Here is a 19,202-nt window from a genome sequence, read left to right on the forward strand (position 1 = left end):
GAAATTATCAGCCATTCAATTTGAGACCAAGTCACACTTCTGTTCCCAGATTCGGTATGACAGTCACTTTGATGCAACTCAAATTAACGTAGTTGGTGGAAACACAAGGATGTCAGAATCAGAATCAGGTTAAATACTACTGGCATATGCTGTGAAATGTGTTGTTTTGTGGTAGCTGTACATTGCAATACATAATAATTTTCAAAAACCTACAAATTACAGTAAGAAATATATATTGATATAAAAAAAGTAATGCAAAAGAGATTTTTTAAAAAACAAAAACATAGTGAGGTAGTGTACATGGAGTCATTGTCCATTCAGAAATCTGATAGTGGAGGGGAAGAGGCTGTTCCTGAAATGTTGAGGGTGTGTCTTCAGGCTCCTGTACCTCCTTTTTGATGGTAGCAATGAGAAGAGGACATGCCCTGGGTGATAGGGGCCCTTAATGACTGATGCTGCCATTTTGAGGCGTTGTCTTTTGAAGGTGTCCTCGATGCTGGAAAGGCTAGTGCCCAAGATGGAGCTGGCTGAGTTTACAACTTTCTGTAGCCTTTTCCAATCCTGTACAGAGGCTGCTCCATGCCAGATGGTGATGCAACCAGTTAGAATGCTAACTCCACACCACATCAGTGGAAATTTGCAAGACTCTTTGGTGACCTACCAAGGCTTTTGTAATTACATCAATATGTTAGCACAGGAGAGATCTTCAGTGATGTCGATACCCAGGAACTTGATACTGTTCACCCATTCCACTGCTGATCCCTCAATAAGGACTGGTGTGTGTTCCCTCAACTTCTGCTTAGTGAAATCCACAATCAATTCCTTGGTCTTATTAACATTGAATGCAAGGTTGTTGTTAAAACACCACTCAACCTGCTGATCTGTCTCTCTCCTGTAAGCCGGCAAACATTGTACAGACCCAATACCATCAGCAATTAGCTGCTAGAAAGGCTTTAGCTGAAGTCTTTAGCCATCTCTTTTTGGAGCACAAATACATGAGGAACATAAAGAAGGTTGCCTTCAAAAAAAGGGAGAAAATTCAACAGGTATTCTCCTTCTAAACAAAATCCAGTGATCTTGGCTGGCAAGTCTGAACATCTTAATGAGGTGTGCTCAATCTGTTGCTCTGACGTCCTTCATTATCATCTTTTCCTTAAATAGCCAAACTTGGTAGTAAGTGTGATGGACATCTAAGGCTCCATTCCTGTTCATCATCAGGCTAGCAGGATACCAAGGGATTTCTCAAACCATTTCATGTTTCATTAAAAATTTTCAATTCATTATGCCATTGTTAGCATCATAGAGGTAATTGAAAAGGCCTGTCTGCAAGTAATTGAGACAAAGGACCATGAATTTATTTGTGAGAGTTTTAGTAGAAGTTAGAGGAATTCCTTTCTCCTTAAGCAGTGCTGTGGGATCTTTTATGTCCATCGATCGGGTTCAATTCCCGCTGCTGTTTGTAAGGAGTTTGTACGTTAACCCCATAACCGTAAGGGTTTCCTCCGGGTGCTCCGGTTTCCTCCCACAGTCCAAAGACGTACCGGTTGGTAGGTTAATTAGTCATTGTAAATTGTCCTGTGATTAGGCTAGGGTTAGTTTGGCGGTTGCTTGGTGCTGTGGCTGGAAGAGCCAATTCTGTGCTGTATTTCAAAAATTAAATAAACAACACCTCAATGTAACTGGCCAAAATCTATCCTTCAATACAGCCTGACGTTCTATCCCATGTTCTGTGCTCATATCCTGGCCTGTACCTTGAGCAATGATCTGGCCCGAAGATGAGAGGCTACCAGCTTACCCTGGCCTGGAGAACAGCCCATGCACATTGATCGGTTTGGTGATCAGAAAATGTGAGCTCATTTCTAGCCCCCCACAATGATCAGCAAGGACAAACAAGAGGTGCCCCTTGCTCATTCCTAAACCCTGCACGAGGGATTTCGGATCGTCTGAGGTCTACTGCATGACTGATTCACATCGTGGCAGCTCATGCACCCCTCTGGACGTGGAGCTGGGTGTAGGATAATATCTACATGCTCCATATTAAAGAACTTAATTGTCATCCTTGCTCCCTAGACATTCCCTATCCCCACTGCTCTCCTTCCCCTCCCTATTCCAACCTGATCTTATGACTCGCAGCCTCCCCGCCCCAGGTTATTGCTGGCACTGACCTTGAAATCCCCAGCACTCACCCAGTGATTAATACCCCATGCCCATGCCAATCCCAGAGCCTGCCACCCTCAGCCTGTGCCCCCCTTTAAGACACTAACATCCACTCTTCAGAGTTCTGGTCCATGGCCCATCCCACTTCCCGACTCTTGCACCAGAATTGTACCATGGCACAGGCAGGCCTGTCCCTCGAGCTGAGGATTCAAACCTGGGCTTCTCTATGCCCATGAGCTCCCAAGCTTCACCAGGCACATCAGACTGAAGGGCTAAGCCCAATATCTCAATGTGGGGCCATGAATCATGTACCATTACCACACAAAATGGCAGCAGTCCAAATTTAATTCTATACCTTCTAGTTCACTCTGAGATGGATGAAGGAGATATTCAGACCAATGAAAATATCTGTTATATTCACATTCTTGTGCCCACCTTCAGCCCTGACCTGCACCTACCAGACATCATTCCCCCTTAACAATGGAGTTCCCATTTCTCCTTCCTCTTCTGCAGAAGGTGCTGTTCTACAATTCGACACTGAGGTGCTCACATCTCAGTGGCCATTCAAGTGTGACTGCTCCTCAGCATCCACTTACATGGACCTCCCAGTAGAAACATGGACAGAAACGCCGAGGGCAAATGAAAGCAAGCTGTGATCAATAAAAGGACGTCACAAACACCCAAATGACCCCGAGACTTGGCTGCTTCGTGTGGCTCTATCCAAAAAGATGAGAGCATTTTCAGTTTACATCCAAGCTATTGAGACATGTATATAATATTTGCTCTTCGAATTATTAATCGCGGTGTAAACATCGATATTAGTCTGTTAATATTAGCATTCCTAAATGCTTCTATTTACATCTATAAGTGTCACTTCAGAAAAGAAGGGGTTGTCAGAAACTGGATAAAAATGTGAGCCAAACTGTGACAATGTATGTGCGTGCACAAAGTCATTTCAAAGTTGTGATTCATATTGCAATTTAACTTGGAGACTTTTCACTGAGAATAGTGCCTACTCCTTGCAGTCTGGTCTAATTGCTGTAAAATTCACCATTAGAAACATGATGAGAAATGTCCCACTCACTGTAAGGATTTTTCAACAAAGCCTCCCAGTCCTGATATTCTGTCAACCTTTTCCATTGTAAGTAAAACTGAAGCCTAGACTCCATCAGCAGAGTATTTCACAGAAAATGGAAATCTCTTTGTACAAGAGAATGGAACCATTCATAATCATAATCATCCAAAGAAACTGTTTTGTAAAACCTTGAACATAATCAAATTTCCTTTTTTGTCATGAAACACATTCTTAAAATACTTCTGTGTCTGACATTACAGTATTTTCCACATTAACTACATCAGAGTCAGTCACTAAAACCTTTCCACAATCGAAAACTAAATTTTCTTACCTGTCTGGGCAGAAATGCAGAGGAAAGCAGTCAGTGCTAGGAGAATCAAGTGCCTGAAGCCCATTTTGTACGTTTTTTGCCCTTTTTAGTACGAAAGAACTGCTTTTTCAGCTTCAGAATGAAAATGGACCAAACACTCGGGATTTTTGAAAGGCAAGATTGCAGAGCAAACTTTCAAACCAGACTTGATCAACTTTGCTAACAGTCTGTGTGGAAACTGAGAGGGGTTCTGGTATCCGCCAGTCTCTTATATATTTGGGTTGGAAATATAGGAGTATGAAGCATGATGACGCCTTGCAGTGAAGGAGGCTGGGTGTGGATGATGAGAAGAGGGAGGTGGGGCGGGGGGGAGCTGGAATGAACGCAGACTCAGGATAAGCTTAAGACTCATTCAGTCTATACCAACTTTAAACAGCTTGGACTGGTGCCAGCAAATGAGATCTTTCATCTAAAAGGAATCCAGATCTTTGTGATATATTTAGTTAGGAGTTTAATGGGGAATGGCTGAGAAATTGTCGCCTATGTACTTTGTTCATGGAGGAAGAACAGCATGATGCTTTTAATAAAAAAAACTTTTTTAGATTATTGATCATAATTCTTTTAATACAAGAAAACAGTCCAGATCAAATCTCAAATTAAACAAACATTTGCTTCTTTTTATTTTCATCTCACCTTCCAATTATCTTGCTTAAAAGTCTCAAATCAGGTACTGGTCATTTTCCCTGGCCAATTATTTGCGTGTGGGGGCTACATGGACAAGCCCAATGCCTGGCCTCAAAGTATAACATCATGCTGGGCAATGTCTTAATGTCGTTGGTATATCAGTTTTCAAGGAAATAAATTGATAGACCCCTGCCATCTACCCCAGAGCTAAACCATCTTGGAAATTTTTTACTGCTGGCAAAACACTAGGACCTGATTTATACCAAGTGCTGAGTGCTCGATAGGTCAGAAATAGGCTCATTTTCCTGTTGATGCAATCCAGTAGCCAGACTATAAGATCTGAAGACCACAGAGGAGGCCCAAAGACTTTCTGCATGAAACAACTACAAGCTGGTTTTGGTAATGAGTCCCTGAGAAGTGAGCAGATACCACCAACTTGTCCTGGTGGCCTGACTCACTTGCTCCCCGCTCACAGAGGTGTGGATTACAAACTCGTTCCAAAATATGAGCACAGCTTCTGGGCTGATTGTGCTGGGCAGCAGTGAGATAGTGGTTGATTCCCAATCTGTGGATGAGACATTCGATTCAAAGATTCAAAGTACATTTATTATCAATGGATGTATAAATTATACAACTTTGAGATGTGTTTGCTTACAGGTAGCCATAAACCAAGATACCCGAAAGAATCCAATTAATGAAATTTTTTTTAAGTCGCCAAAAACAAAATAGACCAAAGCAATTTAGTCTGAAGAAACAGTTTTCCTGATGTTCCTGACAACATTCCTCACTCATTCTGTCATCTAAATTAGATACCCATTCACCGCAATTTGTGAACTTCGGTATGCACGAAATGTTCCTGTGGACACTAAAATTTGGGCAGTACGGTGATGTACTTGGTTGGGCTTCTGCCTCACAGCTTCAGGTTCAGTCCCGACTCCTATCACTTTGTGTGTGGAGTTTTCACGCTCTCCTTGTGAACCCCCATGGATTTCCTCTTGGATGTCCAATTTCCTCCATCACGAAGATCAATGTCGCACATAGTTTGTGTGTGCGTATATATATATAAGAACTATGCTTATCACCTAAACCGAGAGTGAGGTTTGATCGATCTAAGTGCCAGTCTGATTTGGAAAGATTGGGTACAGGCCGAAATCTTGGCAGCAGGGTCCAGGCCCGGAGTATATCAATGCCACAGGACCTGAGCCCTAATGCGAGGAAAGGCCCAATGTTTAAAAAATTTAAACGCTAGGCCAGGTGGATTGAAAAGGCCGGGCGTTGGAACACGAGATGAGGGTCAGACTGGTTCTGCTCACTTCTCTGCGACATTTACTCAGCTCTGCACTAAACTGAGGTTCCGACTGTGGCCTGCTCCAGCTGCTCCAGGCTTCGTGTCTGTGAATTCACTTTTGTCATGAATGCTATTTCCTTACTTTTATTGTTTGCGCAGTTTGTTTTTATTCTTCCTCCTTTTTTGTGGATTCTTTTGGAGTTCTTTGCTTTGTGGCTGCCTCTAAAGAGATGAATCTCAAATTTGTATAATGTATACATACATAGTCATAGTCATACTTTATTGATCCCGGGGGAAACTGGTTTTCATTACAATTGCACCATAAATAATAAATAGTAATAGAAATAGTGAGTAATATTATTATTAGTAAATAGTAAATAGTAATAGTCATAGAAATAATAAATAGTAATAGAATAGTAATAGAATAGTAATAGAAAAATAGTAATAAATAGTTAAATAGTAATATGTAAATTATGCCAGTAAATTATGAAAGAAGTCCAGGACCAGCCTATTGGCTCAGGGTGTCTGACCCTCCAAGGGAGGAGTTGTAAAGTTTGATGGCCACAGGCAGGAATGACTTCCTATGACGCTCTGTGCTGCATCTCGGAGGAATGAGTCTCTGGCTGAATGTACTCCTGTGCCCACCCAGTACGTTATGTAGTGGATGGGAGACATTGACCAAGATGGCATGCAACTTAGACAGCATCCTCTTTTCAGACACCACCGTGAGAGAGTCCAGTTTCATCCCCACAACAACACTGGGCTTACGAATGAGTTTGTTGATCCTGTTGGTGTCTGCTACCCTCAGCCTGCTGCCCCAGCAAACATGATAGCACTGGCCACCACAGACTCGTAGAACATCCTCAACATCGTCCGGCAGATGTTAAAGGACCTCAGTCTCCTCAGGAAATAGAGACGGCTCTGACCCTTCTTGTAGACAGCCTCAGTGTTCTTTGACCAGTCCAGTTTATTGTAAATTCGTATCCCCAGGTATTTGTAATCCTCCACCATGTCCACACTGACCCCCTGGATGGAAACAGGGGTCACCGGTACCTTAGCTCTCCTCAGATCTACCACCAGCTCCTTAGTCTTTTTCACATTAAGCTGCAGATAATTCTGCTCACACCATGTGACAAAGTTTCCTACCGTAGCCCTGTACTCAGCCTCATCTCCCTTGCTGATGCATCCAACTATGGCAGAGTCATCAGAAAACTTCTGAAGATGACAAGACTCTGTGCAGTAGTTGAAGTCCGAGGTCTGTAGTCATTGAGGCCGCTGGGGCGCGGCGTCTTCAGCACAGGGACGAGGCAGGACGTCTACTTTGAACTTTGAACTTTGATCGTGGTTACATTGCTGCGTCTGCAGTTGGCATTAGTTGAGTATTGTTTACTGTTCTCTCTCTTGCTAGACATCAATATAATAAAGAACCTCTAAATCTACACTGGCAACAAGGAAGGGATATACTCAAAGCAGCAACCATCTGTGAGGTCATAGAGAACAGAGATCTCTCGACAGAATGGCATTGGTGGAGGGTGATGTTCATATTCTACTAGAACATTGATTAACAGTCCAGCACGGGAGCAGGATCTTTTGCACACAGAGTTTTGCCGAACTAATTAAGCTAATAAAACACCCTTTCTGCCTGCACATGATCCATATCCCTCTATTCTGTGCACATTAACATGCCTGAGAGCTTCATAAATGCCTCCCTCATACCTGCCTCTACCACCATCCTTGGCAGTGCATTCCAGGCAACCATTACTCTCTATGTAAAAAACTTGTCTCACACAGCTCCTTCGAACTTTCCCCATCTCATCTTAAATGCATGCCTTTAGTATTTTGACCCTGGGGATAGATACCAGCAGTCTAACCTATTGATGATTCTCATAATCTTACAAACTTTTATCAAGTCTCCTGTCATACCTCAGAATGGTTAGGCATACGAACCCAACAAACGAATTGATTGGCTTGAGTAAAACCCCGGCCAAAAAGAAATACTTTAAAGGGGATGAAGGAGAAGAGATTTATTAAAGTAATTCCTGGAGTCAGGGCACTGAGGACATGGCTGCCAGAGGTACCGTGAAAGGAAACTGGGAGGAAAGGATCAAGCATTTGCCGGGACTCTGATTTTGGGCTGTGCTACACTGCAGAAACCTGGAAATATCAGATTAGGTCCAATGGATCAGGACAAGAAGATCACAAGTTCAACAGCAGACATTGATGAAGCACCTGTGATATTTTGGGATTGAAAACAAGGATGAAGATCATGTCAGGGGTTCTACAATGATCTACAGGAATGGAAGGAAAGCATGCAAAATGAACAGATGATGGGATGGTGTGTAAATTACAGGAATGAAAAGCTGGACTCAAAAACGAGTTTGGAAGAGTGATTTTTAAAAAGAAGATATTTAGGCATGTTGCTCCAGAACTTAGGTCCAAAGTAGCTAAAGAGACCGCAGCCAATATTGTAAACAAGAGATCCTGCAGATGCTGGAAATCCGAGCAACGCACGCAAAATGCTGGAGGAACTCAGCAGGCCAGGCAGCATCTATGGAAAGAAGTACAGTCGACCTTTCGGACCGAGACCCTCCAGCAGGACTCATCCAGAAACACCGACTGTACTTTTTCCATAGATGCTGAGATCCTCCAGTGTTTTGCGTGTGTTGCTACAGCCAATATTGGTCTAGTGAGATTTGGTCGGTGTTTTAAAGGCTTGTGTTTGGTTCCTTATGATTAAAATCTAAGATAGCCTCAGTACTAAGCAAACAGGGATCTAGAAACAAAATCAAACAGGGTTACAAGTCCCAAATGGCACATGCTTACATGATGATCACAACTTTTGGTTCAGCTTAAAAAGTAACTTGTATCTAAATACAATCATACAATAGCCAATGGACATGACACTAGATGACATCTTGAACTGTAAATTTATACTCCAATAAAAGCCAAGAACCCTGTCTGTCCTACCCATCAGGTCATAAACTAGTTACTGATTTAAAGAAAAGATCAAAGGCTACATCAGTTATACTTTTCAATCCTTCTTATATCACTATCCTAAATAAGCTCCTAGCTTTGTATTTCTATAAGCATAGAGGACAAAGGAGATTAGTTGAGAAACACTGTGTTCCATGATGGCATTGCAGAACTCACAGTGGATGCATGGAATTAGACTCGTCCTTTCAGCATAGCTGTCTTCCAACAAAAAGGAATGATAAAACCTTCCTCAAAAAATGTTGAGAAGAGTATTAACCAAACCTGTCAAGATTGAGACTGATAGATATTTGTTTCGTATGAACAGTTATGAATTTGAATTGCAGATCAGCATGTTCTGGTTGGTTGGCAGGACAGTTCTGAGAGGCCGAATCATCCAGTTCCTACATAACATTGTTCACTGAAACCCATCTTTCTGAATTGTGCATTCCTCTTCGTTCTTGCGTTCTAACTTCCAGCCCAGTAATTAGCTGAAATAATTGAAGGATGTCGAATAAAACCACAGGATTAGAGAGGAAGTTTAAATCTGGACAGTTTAAAAGTCTTTTGAGGACTTGGAGCTGGTTTTTGGAGGTCAAGGGATTTATTTGGAGCTCTGGTTACTTTGAATCAAGATTCCTTCCGTTCTGTGAATGCTGTTACTCTGTAGAAGTTTAGTGTTACATAATGTGATGGCTGATGTCGAAGCCTGTCACATTCAGTGTCCATTGGACTCGCTGGAATCTGTAGATGTGCTTTGTGTCAGGTAGACAGCCTGCAGTAAACATAATCCTTTCATTCGTTAATTTGGCCAGGCACAATTAGAACCAAGAATCCTCTGGCTCCTTTATTGACTCTCTTCCATAACTCAGTGTGTAGCACTTGCTCTGGAATCAGATGAGTGTGAATTCAAATCACCACGCATGGACCTTAGCACAATATTTGGTGAAGGACTGAAGTTTGTGGTGGAGACCACTTCTCGCCATACTAGCTCACAAAGGACCAGCTTGATGGTGATAAACTATCCCTTCTCATGCTCCTTTCCGCCAGTTGCAACAGAGCTGGCCCCACATCCTCCCCGACAGCCACCCCTTCAACGCTCATTTGGAGTGGCACCACCTCTGTTTGAGTCCATATGTATTTCTGAATCAAAGCTGAAGATGCAGCTCTGTGCAGTCTTGGGCTGTTGCTGTTAGAGCTCCCCAAGGATCTCTCGTGAGCTCCAATCTGTTTTTCATTGGCACGTGTCCCCTCAGCTTTATCAATCATCATAGAACATTACTACGACAGGACATGCATGACACTCAGCTCTCTCTCTCTCTCAGTTCTTTCAGGACCATTCTGCTGCCTCAGATATATGTTGGATGATCAGCAGATTCTCACAATGAAACGTCTTCTCCGTGGATTGTCACCTTGTGGTGGTGGAGAAGCTTGTGTGGTCCTGTGATCCCGAGAGCAATGCCGTCTGGAGCTATGTTCCTGGTAGGGTCACCCATGGTGGTAAGGTCGAGGGTGAGGTCCCTGACAAAGAACAATCCAACCAAGACCTCAACGGTGGAACAGGCAGATGAAGTTACTTCGAACTCAACAGCTGTGAAGGCAGATGAAGGCTACAACAAATCCATCAGCTCCAATTGTCGTGGTTTCCATGCCATTGGAATCAGTTGGTTGATTTGTGAAGTATCGTGTGCTTCTTGGAGTGTAACATCAAGTACACATCAAACAAATACACGCACAGGCGTCTTCGTTCTGTGGGCCACTTCTTCAGAACAAAGACCATCATCCTCAACCTCAAGGGATAGCCATGACGACGACAGTGAAACATGAGGAAACCAGTAGTTGTTATCTTTGATTTGCCCCCAAACACCCTCCTCCCATGTCTACATCAACTCAGCTCAGTGGCCACCATGTCCATTCCAGGAAGTGCCTACAGCAGACCCAGACCATTTGTTCCACCATTAAGACAGTTTACTTCCATCTCCATAGCCAAGCTACTTCCTCAACTTGTCTGCTGTTGAAACCCTCGTCCTCACCTTTGTTACTCATTGGTTTGACTCTTTCAGTGATCAGCCTCCTCTATCTCATCTGAAAGTCTGCTTCTTGTATCTCAAGTTACTCTGTGAACCTGTGCTGACTGATGTGAACCACGCCACCAAAAGGATGTTATTGTTTTCTACATCCAACCCAAGCCTCTAATGACTACTGACCTCCACAACCTCTTCCAGACCCACACACCTCCCAGATCTCTTTGCTTCACTAAATAAGGCTTTTGGGAATGAACCTAAATCCATTTGCGACATTCAAGAGGTTTCAATGAGATTCCCCCCCCGGCCAGCCACCATTGTTCTAAATTCCAGTGAATACAGGCTCAAATCCATCATATGATACGCCTTTCATTCCCAGAATCATTTCTGTGAACTTCCTTTGAACTCTTTCCACTGTCTTATCTTATTAAGGCTATATCCGGTTAAGATAGCACTACTGAACATGTGCACCAGCTTTCTGGTGGTCTAAAAGCTAAGAAATCTGACTAAAAGCATCACTAAAAATACACTTTCTGAGACAAATTGTGTTAAACTATTGCCGCAAACAATGAAGGGGTGAGCGATGGCAAGGTGCGTTTGGGGGATGAGCTAATATGGTCGAAATGGTGTGTTGCAAAATTGTTGCAGATGGAGTTCCGACACCCTGGCCTGGCCTGAACTGGCCTGGGAATGAGGTTGGATCCCTCTGGTGCCGAAAGGAGAAGTCGGAGCCTGGGCAGGGGAGATTCGGTGCCCCTAAAACTGTTCGGCTGTGAGGTTGAAGTGCTCTGAGTGCCGAGCTGATCTGATGAGCTTGAGAGTGGCTTTGGGTTGGGTGACGAAATCTGGGCCTGAAGCAAGTCGCTGGGTGACAGGGTCTAGGCCCAGAGCCTTTCGCTGCACCCGGGTCCTAGTGCGAGGTACGATTCGCTGTCTGGACAATTTAAACACTGCCCCAGATTGGAGGAAAGAGTCGATTTTGTTCACTCTCTAGGATCTTCACTCCTGTCTCCAGGGCACCAGAGCCTGTTGCTGTTCCATTTTAAACACCGGCCCAGATATACTTAAAAGATGGGATGTCAGGACCTAGGACGACAGCCGATTTCGCTCATTCTCCATGATGGTCATCTTCATGGCACTGAGGGTATGAAGACTGCCCAGCTGCTGTGCTCTGTGCCTGCCTAATACGATGAACTGTAAAGCAAGGCTTTTGGCCTACTCTGGGTTCCTCTGGGGTTCGGATCTAAGGACTCAATTTTGTTTCGGAATGTTGTTCACTTCAATTGTTTGCATGATTTGTGTATTTTTTCCTTCTCTTGCACATCAGGTGTTGGCCTTTTATTTTTGTTTTTATTCTTTTTTTCTTTAATTGGATTCTTTGGGGTTTCTTGCTTTGTGGCTAACTATGAGCAAGCAAATCTCAAGGTTGTATAATTTATACATTTGCTGATAATAAGTGTACTTGAATCTTGAACGTCAGCGCATCCTTAGATAAAGTGCTCAAAACGGCTCACAATACTCTGAAGAGAGGCCTCACCATTTTTGTTTTTATATTCTAGTCTTCTCGAAATGTACACTAACTTTGCATTTGCCTTCCTTACCACTGACTCAACCTGCAAATTAACCTTTAAGGAATCAAACATCCAACACACTGCTGGTGTCTTCCAAAGTGAAGACTGATGCGAAATACTTACTCAGTTTCTCCGTCATTCCCTTGTTCCCCATTACCACCTCTGCAGCATCATTTTACAGTGGTCCAAAATCTGCTCTTGCTATCTTCTACACTTTACATACCGGAAAAAAACTTTTGATATCCTCTTTGATGTTATTGGCCAGCTTATCTTCATATCTCATCTTTTCACTGCTTATGGCTTTTTAAGTTGCCTATTGTTTAAAAAGCTTACCAATCTTACAGAAACATAGGAAAGCTACAGCACAATACAGGCCCTTCGGCCCCACAATGTTGTGCCGAACATGTACTTACTTCTAACAATCTTAATTTTAACAATTCCACTAATTTTTTTCTCTATGATACTCTACGCTCTCTCTTTTGCTTTGATATTGACTTTGACTTCCCTTGTCAGCCACGGTTGCGTCATCCTGCTGTTAGAATACTTCTTCCTCTTCGGGATGTATCTATCCTGCGCCTACCGAATTGCTCCCAGAAGTTCCAGCTATTTCTGCTTGCTGTAATGCTGCTAGTGACCCCTTCCAATCAACATTGGCCAGCTCCTCTCTCATACTTCTGTGACTCCTTTTACTCAAGGATTCAAGATTCAAAGTGTCAAAAAATATATAAATTATATGACCTTGAGATTTGTCTGCTTGCAGGCAGTCATAAAGCATGAAACCCGAAAGCACCCAATTAAAGAAAGAGTCCAACACCCAATGTGCAGAGAAAAAGAAAAAAACACAAATCATGCAAACAATAGAAGCAAGCAACAGCATTCCAGACCAAATTGAGTCCTTAGATCCGAATTTCCGGAGTAGACATAAAGCTTTATTATATTGGGGGGGGGGGCGCAAATTGCCTCAAAGCTCACAGACACAAAGCACAGTAGCTGGGGCAGTCTCACAGCCTCAGCGTCGTGGAGAGAGGGGTGTTCATTGCAGGAGAGTGGGCAAAATCGGCCCGACTCTTGCCTCCAGTCCTGACACCCTGACTTTCCAGTCTACCTGGGTCGGCGTTTAAATTGTCCGAGCAGCGGATCATGCCTCGCAAAACGCTCCAGGCCGAGAACGCACCAGCGATTTGCTCTGAGCCTAGGCTTCGTCGCCCAGCCCAAAACTATTCTCTCTAAATCAGCTCGGTGCTTAGAGCGATCCAACTTCACAGTTGGGTTAGTTGGGTGAGCATCGAAACTCCTCTGCCTCGACTCCTCCTCTCTGAATCGCTCACTCCAACTCCACCTAAGTTAATTTTGCAACGCACCAACACGGCTCATTCCTCGAATTCGCTTCACCATTGCTCGCCTCTTCATTGTTTGTGGTGATAGTTTACCATGTGGCGACCCACTTTCTGGCACACACGAACCGGCTCACAACAGCGCACGCAGGCAGAGGGCCGGCAGCAAAAAGGGCGCCAAGCCATCTTCACCAGCAGGGGGAAAATCCCGCGCGCAGAAAGGGTTTGGGAATATACATTCCCCACAGTAGTCCCGCCCAGGGAGGGCGGGAACGGGAAGGCTTTAAAGCGGGCCGCGAAGTTTGAATAAATCTCTTTCATCACAACTCTAACTCACCGACTCCGCGTGGTTATTCTAGCGCTGTGTGTAGCACATCGCTACAATTGTTGACCCCGACGGCCCAAACAATATTTGGACCAGAGATGACCGACGCTGCATCTGTTCACGCAGTTTCATTAAAACTGCCAAGCTTCTGGACGCTGCGACTCCAATTATGGTTCGAACAAGCAGAAGCACAATTCCACATTCGGCAGATAACCTCGGAGTCCACTCGCTACTACTACGTGCTGAGCTCCCTCGACCAGGAGACTGCTGCACAAGTTGAGAAGTTTATACAGTCGCCCCCGGAGGACGGCAAACACACAGCATTCAAAGCCCTGCTCATAAGGACTTTCGGACTCTCACGGCGTGAACAAGCACGCCGCTTAATGCACCTGGATGGTTTGGGAGACAGGCCGTCGTCAGCATTAATGAACGAGATGCTGGCCTGGCTGAAGGGCACAAATCCTGCCTCATGTTTGAGCAGGCGTTCCTAGAGCAACTGCCCGAGGACATATGCCTGCTGCTGTCCGACGCAGATTTCAGCAACCCCCGGGAGGTGGCGGCCCGAGTAGATGTGCTGTGGAATGCCAGGAAAGAGAGAGGGGCATCCGTCACACAGATCACCAAGCCACGTGCCCAACGACAGACCAGACCAGGCCCAGCAGCAGAGCCTACAAAACCCGGCGACGGGAGTGAGGAGCCCAACGAACAATGGTGTTTCTACCACCAGCAGTGGGGCACAGAGGCCCGCCGCTGCAGACCACCCTGCAAATTCCCGGGAAACGCCAGGGCCAGCCGCCGCTGATGGCTACGGCGGCTGGCCATCAGGACAGCCTCCTGTACGTCTGGGACAAGCAGTCGGGACGCTGCTTTTTGGTCGACACCGGAGCAGAGATCAGCGTCTTACCTCCAACGAGTTACGACACCCGCAACAGAGAACCGGGACCCACCCTGAGGGCTGCTAATGGCAGCACAATACGAACCTACGGCACCCGCACGGTGTGGCTACAGTTCAGCTCCAGCCGGTTCACGTGGGACTTCACACTGGCCGCCGTGGCCCAACCACTGCTGGGGGCAGATTTTCTATGAGCCCACAGCCTGCTGGTCGACTTGCAAGGGAAGCGATTAGTCCACGCCAAGACTTTTCAAACGTTCTCCCTGGGTGAAGCACAGTTGCCAGCCCCACACCTGGACTCCATCACGCTGTCCGACGATGAATTCACCAGGGTCCTGGCGGATTTCCCATCAGTACTGACACCGCAGTTCACGGCAGCCATGCCCAGACACGGAGTACAGCACCACATCCCGACCCAGGGACCACCCCTCCACGCCCGTGCTCGAAGGCTTCCCCCGGACAAGCTCCGACTGGCGAAGGAGGAGTTCAAGAAGATGGAGGAATTAGGGATCATACAACGGTCCGACAGCCCATGGGCCTCCCCCCTTCACATGGTGCCCAAGGCAACAGGGGGCTGGAGACCATGCGGTGACTACCGCAGACTGAACGAGGCTACAACGCCAGACCGCTACCCTGTGCCACACATTCAAGACTTTGCAGCAAACCTACACGGCGCAAGGATCTTTTCCAAGGTAGACCTCGTCCGGGGATACCATCAAATCCCTGTACATCCGGACGACATCCCCAAAACAGCACTTATCACCCCGTTCGGACTTTTCGAATTCCTCCGAATGCCGTTTGGTCTAAAGAATGCCGCACAGACTTTCCAGTGGCTAATGGACGCGGTGGGACGCGACCTGGACTTTGCATTCATCTATTTGACAACATCCTCATAGCCAGCAGTAGTCGGCAGGAGCATCTGTCCCACCTCCGCCAGCTCTACTCCCGCCTGAGTGAATTCGGCCTTACAATCAATCCAGCCAAATGCCAGTTCGGACTCGACACCATCGACTTCCTGGGCCACAGGATTACTAAAGACAGGGTAACCCCGCTGCCTGCCAAGGTAGACGCGGTCCGCCACTTCCCCCGACCCAACACAATCAAAGGCCTGCAGGAATTCGTGGGTATGGTGAATTTTTACCACCGTTTCCTCCCCTCAGCAGCCCGAACCATGCGCCCCCGTTCACCCTGATGTCGGGTAAGGGCAAGGACATTACCTGGGATGAAGAGGCCGCAACCGCTTTCGTTAAAACCAAAGAAGCCTTGGCAAACGCCGCGATGCTAGTGCACCCCAGAACAGACGTTCCTACTGCCCTCACGGTGGACGCATCCAACACAGCGGTCGGTGGAGTGCTGGAACAACTCATCGAGGGTCGCTGGCAACCCCTGGCGTTCTTCAGCAAACACCTACGACCACCCGAACTCAAATACAGTGCTTTCAACCGGGAGCTATTGGCACTGTACCTGGCAATCCGGCATTTCAGGTACTTCTTAGAAGGTAGGCCCTTCACCGCATTCACAGACCACAAACCGCTTACCTTTGCGTTCACGAAGGTGTCCAAACTCTGGTCGTCCCGCCAGCAGCGAAATCTGTCCTACATCTCCGAGTACACGAAGGACATCTGGCGTGTCTCTGGAAAGAACAACGTCGTGGCGGACGCACTATCCAGACCGACCATACAGGCCCTGTCCCAGGGGGTGGACTATGCAGCGCTGGCAGAGGCACATCAGGCAGACGCTGAGATCCCCAGTTACAGGACTGCAGTCTCCGGTTTGCAGCTCCAAGACCTCCCCGTAGGCCTAGGTGAGAGGACCCTACTGTGTGACGTAGCTACCGGCCAACCCCGCCCCGTCATCCCAGCAGCCTGGCACTGGCGGGTTTTCAAGTCCATTCACAACTTAGCGCACCCCTCCATCAGGACAACCGTCTGGCTGGTCTCCAACAGGTTCGTGTGGCATGGACTTCGTAAACAGGTCAGTGAATGGGCCAAAACGTGCATGCAGTGCCAAACGGCCAAGGTGCAGCGGCACACCAAGGCTCCGCCACAGCGGTTCGAACCCACCCGCCGGAGGTTCGACCACATCCATGTGGATATCGTGGGGCTCCTGCCAGTGTCACGAGGAGCGCGGTACCTCCTAACTATGATAGATCGGTTCACCAGATGGCCAGAGGCAGTCCCGCTCAGCGACACCACCTCCGAATCCTGCGCCCAAGCACTGATCGCAACCTGGGTAGCACGCTTTGGGGTACCGGCCCACATTACCTCTGATAGGGGCGCCCAGTTCACCTCCAGCCTGTGGTCGGCTATGGCCAGCCTTTTAGGAACACAGCTACACCACACAACTGCCTACCACCCACAGTCGAACGGACTAGTGGAGCGCTTCCACCATCACCTGATATCGGCTCTCATGGCCTGCCTGGAGGGGCCTAACTGGGTGGACGAACTTCCCTGGGTCCTGCTCGGAATCCGCACGGCGCCCAAGGAGGATCTACACACCTCGTCGGCCGAGTTGGTGTACGGCGCACCCCTGGTAGTCCCAGGAGAGTTCATACCAGCCCCAAGGGGGCAAGAAGAAGAACCCACAGCGGTCCTGGACAGACTACAGGAGAGGCTCGGTAACCTGGCCCCCATCCCCACTTCACAGCACGGACAGAGCCTGACCTGCGTACCCAAAGACCTGCAGAACTGTAAGTTTCTTTTTGTACGACGGGGCGGACACCGGGCACCGCTACAGCGGCCCTACGAGGGACCGTTTAAGGTGATCAGGAACAACGGGTCCACGTTCATGCTGGACATTGGGGGGAGAGAGGAGGTATTCACGGTGGACAGACTCAAACCGGCCCATGTGGACTTGGCACAGCCGGTCCAGGCTCAGGCACCGCGGCGCAGGGGCAGACCCCCCAAACAGAGGCCGATCCAGACTGTGGACATTGGGGGAGGTATTGCCGGTTCTGGGGGGGGGAGGGTTATGTGGCGACCCACTTTCTGGCACACACGAACCGGCTCACAACAGCGTGCGCAGGCAGAGGGCCGGCAGCAAAAAGAGCGCCAGGCCATCTTCACCAGCAGGGGGAAAATCCCGCGCGCAGAAAGGGTCTGGGAATATACATTCCCCACAGTAGTCCCGCCCAGGGAGGGCGGGAACGGGAAGGCTTTAAAGCGGGCCGCGAAGTTTGAATAAATCTCTTTCATCGCAACTCCAACTCACCGACTCCGTGTGATTATTCTAGCGCTGTGTGTAGCACATCGCTACAACCACAACTTACTTCAGAAAAGTGTTATTATTTGTTTTAGTCAAATTTCTTGCTTTCTGAATTACCAGTAAGTTGTCATACACCTTCAGCAGTGCTGTCTTAAAACAGATTCCTCTGACTTTATCTTCTCCCTCTCAAATTGACTAACCTACCAATGTTCTCCTTTACAATTGCTGAACCAAGACATAGTCATAGTCATAGTCATAATCATACTTTATTGATCCCGGGGGAAATTGGTTTTCGTTACAGTTGCACCATAAATTATAAATAGTAATAGAATGATAAATAGTTAAATAGTAATATGTAAATTATGAAATAAGTCCAGGACCAGCCTATTGGCTCAAGGTGTCTGACCCTCCAAGGGAGGAGTTGTAAAGTTTGATGGCCACAGGCAGGAATTACTTCCTATGACGCTCAGTGTTGCATCTTGGAGGAATGAGTCTCTGGCTGAATGTACTCCTGTGCCCACCCAGTACATTATGTAGTGGATGGGAGACATTGTCCAAGATGGCATGCAACTTGAACAGCATCCCTTCAGACACCACCGTCAGAGAGTCCAGTTCCATCCCCACAACATCACTGGCCTTAGGAATGAGAATTCCTTGATCAGATAGAACTCTTCCATCTCATATTGACGATTGGCTCTTTATTCCTGAGTAATGTTCTGCTTTAACGTACTTGTCATACAAGGGTTAGCAGCTCCTCCAGAATACTGGAGAGAGGAATTTCTGCTGAGCTACCTATACGTAGATTGTTAGAGTCGGAGTTACACATTACATTGCATAGGTTGGGGCTTGGACATTAGTGATCCCCTGGGATTGCATGTTCCAGGAAAATCAGCTGCAAAATGAAGGGCATGAGAATGGAGCAAATAGTATAAGTTTACATCTTAGGTTAATTCTGGCTGTCTATGGCTGAAAGATGATCATTATTAGTGAGAGAGCTGTACAACACTCATTACACAAAGGCCTGAAGCGGGATTCTTTTCCTTTTAATTCTCTGCTATAAATACACTTCAGAGACTCCTTGCAGCTTTATAGCCCCTGAAATGCTTATTTGTATCATTGATGTCCTAAAATAAGAGGAGTCAAATTAAACAGGATGTGCTGTCAGTCAGAGTCACTAATAGGGAGGAGTCTGAAGAAACATGGGAGTAAATTTAAGACCTGATTGTTCATGAGAAATTTCTTCTCTATAATCTCCACTTTTCTGTTGAATTTTCTAATTATTGTCGGAATTCAAGAGTCCTTTGTCCCTTTATGCCTAATGATGAATACCAGCATTGTGCATCTGGGGTGACACCAGAGAAAGTTGCA

At 46.5% G+C, this 19,202-nt stretch overlaps 1 protein-coding gene across 1 annotated transcript in view; it reads right to left on the minus strand.

Moving 5' to 3' along the window:
• Window positions 1-3,815, minus strand: part of LOC134337778 (podoplanin-like) — a 39,180-nt gene extending 35,365 nt beyond the window's left edge. The window contains exon 1 of the mRNA XM_063033013.1: window positions 3,564-3,815. Coding sequence (XP_062889083.1) covers window positions 3,564-3,627 — 64 coding nt within the window. The 5' untranslated portion in view covers window positions 3,628-3,815. The remainder of the gene's footprint in view (window positions 1-3,563) is intronic.
• Window positions 3,816-19,202: the final 15,387 nt, after the last annotated feature.

The sequence above is a fragment of the Mobula hypostoma genome, chromosome 25, assembly GCF_963921235.1.
Source record: "Mobula hypostoma chromosome 25, sMobHyp1.1, whole genome shotgun sequence".
In the NCBI taxonomy this organism is placed as follows: Eukaryota; Metazoa; Chordata; class Chondrichthyes; order Myliobatiformes; family Myliobatidae; genus Mobula; species Mobula hypostoma.